This window comes from Pelodiscus sinensis, chromosome 18 (genome assembly GCF_052426305.1).
Source record: "Pelodiscus sinensis isolate ZL-2025 chromosome 18, ASM5242630v1, whole genome shotgun sequence".
NCBI lineage: Eukaryota > Metazoa > Chordata > Testudines > Trionychidae > Pelodiscus > Pelodiscus sinensis.
The window spans coordinates 15,875,372-15,880,617 of record NC_143069.1 but is presented as its reverse complement, the minus strand read 5'-3'; the positions used below and the strand labels follow the sequence as shown (position 1 = coordinate 15,880,617).

The window sequence follows — 5,246 nt, the reverse complement described above, 5'->3', positions numbered from 1 at the left end:
ATGGTAGAACCAGATTTATTTCTAGAAAAAATTATGAACAAAACGTGCCATGGATAATGTCACTGTTTTGATGGGGGAAAAAAATCATGAAACTGAACAAACGTTTTCCTTTGGTCTTACTTTGACTTAGCAGTTTCCTTGTTCAGAACATGACCTAAAATGTCAGCTGGATACACAGAGGGTTTGGCTTTGTTTCCTTTCCAAGCGACGTTTGTCTTCTGTTTCTGCATTTGGAAATCTAAAATGGAACAAGCCTGTTGGTTCTAAACCAAGCAAAACGGTGTCTTCCGTATCCAAATTATTGTAGGAAAGACTAAGAAGGTCCTAGCACATGAATTGCTTGGGGGAAAATTTTGTTTTCCTGTAATCGATGTTTGGATAAAAACAAACTTTGGGAAGAAAAATTGGTTGAAAATCTTCAGTGAACTTTTACTCCCAAAGAACAGCAGATAATGTTGACCTGCAGGTAACCGTGAGGTGAGCTTCCAGGTATACTCATGGAAACGTCAGGGGTCACTTACCACAGGACTCAGCCAGGTCCAGCCGGTGGGAACTGGCTGGTGGCTGCTTGGAGGGGCCATTCACAGCGAGGTTCTTTCCTAGGGCTGGATCTAAAGCTCCTGTTGGGAATTGCAGTCCCTGCTGTCCTGGTGCTGGCTGTGGCGCTTTGTTTGCTGAGGAAGAAAGGTGGGTATGAGAGTGAGGCCAAGCCGTGTTAGCAAATGTACAGTCAGACATGGCAGAGACACCCCTGAGATCCCCTGTCCCCAGTGTGCCTGGGATGGGGGGAGAGAGATGAGATAGACCCAGTGAAATGATCTTTGGTTTGGGGAGGCTGGGTGGATGCACAGATCAAAGAGACGATGAAAGAGATTGTCCTTGTGATTAGTAATTTGTGTTGCAGTAGCACCCTGGAGCCCCAATCAGGGGTGAGAGCCCCACTGTGCTAGGTGCTGTACAATATTTATTAGGTACGTTACTGTCGTGCCCGGGAGCCCCAGTCTGGAATCAGGACCCCCTGTATCCAGAGTTGCACAGATCAGCAATGAAGGGGAGAGTCTCTGCCCCATAGATGGTCACAAACTACGACTCAGCCAGGTGGATGGACTATCAACACGCAGGTCACTAAGGCTTTCCTGCATCAGACCCTAACAACTCTGTGCACAGCTCTGCCCTGCAGCCTTTCCTCACAGGGCCCCCTCGTGTCCAAACACAGGTGCCTGGCTTGGCATTTGCTGAGCTAAGGTGTCTTTATTGGCAGCCAAGCTTTTAAACAGTTCAGGTGTGGATGGGTGATCTGGAGGAGATGCTCTTGTTTCCAGGACCTGGTACACAATTCATTCTACCCCTGCTGGCTCCTCTCTTCGGGTATGTCTACACTACAGCGCTAGTTCGAACTAAGCTAATTCGAACTAACGCGTCTAGAACTAAAAACTAGTTTTGCTAATTCGAACTAGCAAGTCCACATTGAGTGGACTCTGAACAGGGCTTAAGGATGGCCGGAAGCAGTGCCAGCAGGGCATCAGAGGAGGACTTAGAGCGTGGAGATGCAGTCTCAGGCTAGCCGAGGGCTGCGCTTAAAGGGTCCCGACCCCCACCCCGGACAGACAGTTCTAAGGGGTGCCCCGCTTGAAAACCAGTCCTGGCTTGGAGTGCCCGGAGTACCCACACTGGGCACATCACACCACTCAGCCATCAGCCCGGCTGCACTTGCCACAGGCTGCCATCTGGGGAGAGGGGGTAATCGGGGGGCTGCAGGAGAGCTTCCACCCCCAGAAGCCTGCAGAGCCAGCCCAGTCCTCCCCATCGGGGGCTTGTACCCCATTCCTCCCTCACCTCCTTCCACTTACCCATCCCTAGCCCCCCTTCTTATTGATGTACAAAATAAAGATAACGTTTCTTCCAACATTGACTCTGTCTTTATTGAACAAAACTGGGGGAGACTGGGAAAAGGAGGTGGGAGAGGGGAAGATTAAGGCTGGGAGAGGGGAGGGCAACTAACATGATCAGGGGTTGGGAACAGGTCCCAGATGAAGAGAGGCTACAGAGACTGGGACTGTTCAGCTTAGAAAAGAGGAGACGGAGGGGGGACAGGATAGAGGTCTCTAAAAGCAGGGGTTGGGTGGAGAGGGTGCATTCAGAAAAGTTCTTCATGAGTTCCCATAAAGAAGGACTAGAGGACACCAAAGGAAAGGACTGGGTAGCAGGCTTGAAACTAGTAAGAGAAAGTTGTTGTTCTTGACAAAGCAAATAGTTAACCGGTGGAACTCCTTGCTGCAGGAGGCTGTGAAGGCTACAACTAGAACAGAGTTTAAAGGGAAGTGAGATCAAGTCATGGAGGTTGGGTCCATGGAGTAGTCTTAGCCAGGGGGTAGGAGTGGTGTCCCTGCCCAAAGTTTGTGCAAGGCTGGAGAGGGATGGCATGAGACAAATGGCTTGGTCACTGTCTTTGGTCCATCCCCTCCACGGTCCCTAGGGTTGGCCGCTGTCTGCCCCGCACCCTGGGCAATGGATGGGGGCGGGGGCTGCTTGGCTCTCTTGTTCCTGGTGGGGGCTCTGCTGAGGGCGTTGGCAGATGTGAGGGTGGAAGGGGGATGGGTCCCTGCGAGGGGCGTGTGGGGCCCAACCTGCCCTGGGTCCCTGACATGGGGGCGCGTGACCCCTGCTGGCCGCTGGAGTCACCCTGTTCCCTTCCCTCCCGCACAGAGCCCCCCTGCGCCTCGGCGGAGCTCTGCCAGGAGCGGGTGGACTCCCGGGTGGAGGAAGGGGCCAACTACGACATCGAAGAGCAGCTCCACACCCGGGACACGGTAGGAACCTTCTCCACACGGGGGGGACCCGAGATTGTCCGGCCCCTTCCCAGCACGTCCCCCCCCCTCCGGGAGGGGCTTGTCCCTGGGGATCCCCCTGGGGCCCCTTCTCCTGCATGACCTGGACCGCCCAAGCTGGGGGCTCTTGTCATGCACCAGCTGGGCCCCCACAAGCCTGAGGCAGCAGTTGGGGGGGGAGTGTGGGTGCTTGGACAACCAGCAGCTCCCACCTCCACTCCTGGGAGACCTGAGCCCTGCAGCTGTCCGTGGGGGGCAGGCAGGCCCCAGGCTCACAGACTCTCTCTGGGGTGCAGAGCCCAGCCGCCCTGCAGCGGTTCCTCTTGGCCATCCCCCTCGCCTGCCTCGCCGCCCTCCAAAGGGGCGAGGACACCCTGGCGCCGCGCTGCTGCAAGGACACCATGATGGCCAGGATCGTTGTAAGCGAGTCGCGGCAGCCGGGAGGAGGGAAGGGGATACGTGGGGTGGACAGGGGTCTGCCTGGGCCATGGCGGCGGGTGGCGGTGCTGGAAACGGGATGGGTGGAGCCAGGAGGGCTGGAGGTGGACATGGGGAGGGTGGGTGGGGATGCTGGAGGAGGGAGGGACACAGAAATGGGGCAGGTCTGGGGTGCCGGACAGGAAGGGGGATTCGGGACAGGGAGGGGTCTCCCCGGGCCATGGGGGGCTGGAAGGGAGCCGAGCGGGCTGCTGGGGATGCGCCTGGGGAGCAGGGATGAGGAGGTTCAGAGGCTGGTCACCAGGGCAGGGAGGGGCAGGAGACGGCCTGGGGACAAGGATTGAGCTGGTCCCGGTTTGGGAGGGGGGTGCTGGGAGGGGCCCTGTGCCGGGCAGGGGGGCTACAGGGCAGCGGGAGGCAGTGGGGTTGGATCCTGCTGGGTGGGGGCGCTGGCCGTGTGAGCGTCTCTTGGGGTCCCCAGCCTCACACGCCCCTTTGTCTCCTTGGGTCTCCCAGGAGATCATGGAGGACTCGCCCCCCCCCGCTGGTCTTGGCCGACTGCCTCAACGCCGCCTGCAGCCTCAGGTACCGACCCCCCCCCCCCGCCGACTCCCCCCAGAGCAGATCCCCTGGCCAGGGAGTGGGAAAGTCTCTGTCTCCTGCTGCTCAATTAACAGTCTCTGCCCCTCTCTCCTGCCAGCACCTTGCAGCCTCCCCTGCGGGCCCAGCTCCTGAGCCCCCTGCTGACGGCGGCCGTGGGACAGACTGTGTCTGGGGACTGGCAGCAGGAGCCCATCCACACTCAGGTACGTCCCTCCGGGCCCTGCTCCCGGGCTGGGCTGGAGCTCCAGAGAGGAGGGGGGGGGGGCAGAGGGAGGGAAGAAGCTGCAGGTTTGGATCCTTCCCTCCAGGGTTCCCGTTGCTCTCCCGGGGGGCCCGTCCCTTCCATGCCCAGCCTGGGCTCCTCCCTGCTCTGCGAGGCGGCTCAGACCCTGCTCAAGGCTGCACCCCGGAGCCAGCGGGTGGCCTGGATTCCCCAACCCCCCTCTGACCCAGGGCTCCCCCTTGTCTTGCAGCAGTTCATCCGGGCCCTTCCCTACGACCTCCAGGCCCTACTGGCGAGCCTCCTCGCCGAGTCCCCAGACACCGCCCGGCTGCAGCTCATAATGGAGGTGAGCCCCGTGGGGGGGACGGGGCCATTGTCCCTGCTTCCTCGGGGGGGGGGCCGAGAGAGGAGCAGTGTCAGTGGCTGGGGGGGGCACAGTCCGAGAGGAGCCCCAGGCTCTGCCCAGAACCGGCACCTCCCTACGGGTCCTGACCTGCCTCTTTCCCCCCCAGCACCTGAGCCCGTGGCTGGAGTCCCGCCTGCCCCAGGAGCGAGCCAGGGCCCTTGGCAGCACCACGGCCCTGCTGGGAGTCGCCACCACCCTCCCGGGGTTTGACGTAAGTGACCTCGGAGCCGGGGGGTCTGGGGCTGCAGGGCGCGGGGCTGGGAGCGTCCCCGGGAGGCAGAGGCAGGGCCGGGAATGGGCCGGGAATGGGCCGCGTTCTCCTTTCCCCGGGGAGGGGCGACCCTGGGCCCTTCAGGGGGGCTCTTGAGGGACTGGGCCCCAGACTGGGGAGTGGCCGTCAGTGGATCCCCTTGTTCCACCCCCGGAGTGACCCTTCAGTCGGGGCCATTGCTCAGGGTTGTCTCCTCGCAAGGCCGGCCCCGCCCCGCCCCGGGAGGTGTCTCTGTCCGTCCCCCGAGCTCAGACCCGCCTCGGCGGCCGTTTGCATGGGACGTGCAGCCCCAGGATGCTGAGGGACCCCCCCTCTTCTCTCCCCTCAGAACTCCGCCGACTGGCCGAGGATGGGTCACCACGTGGCCCAGCTGGGCCTTTTTATTTCGGACCCATCCGAAGACGTCAGCCGGCTGGCCCGGGAGGGGGTGCACAGCCTGTATCAACTCCTCCTGCACCACAGGGGTAAGGAACCCAG

At 60.5% G+C, this 5,246-nt stretch overlaps 1 protein-coding gene across 1 annotated transcript; it reads left to right on the top strand.

The window, feature by feature from the left end:
- The first annotated feature begins 2,591 nt into the window (after positions 1 to 2,591).
- Positions 2,592 to 4,708, top strand: LOC149523255 (uncharacterized). Its single transcript, XM_089770411.1, has 6 exons — positions 2,592 to 2,810; positions 3,125 to 3,247; positions 3,783 to 3,851; positions 3,967 to 4,072; positions 4,343 to 4,438; positions 4,605 to 4,708. Exons 1-6 carry the CDS (start codon positions 2,595 to 2,597, stop codon positions 4,706 to 4,708), a joined length of 714 nt encoding a protein of 237 aa, XP_089626537.1. The 5' UTR covers positions 2,592 to 2,594.
- Positions 4,709 to 5,246: the final 538 nt, after the last annotated feature.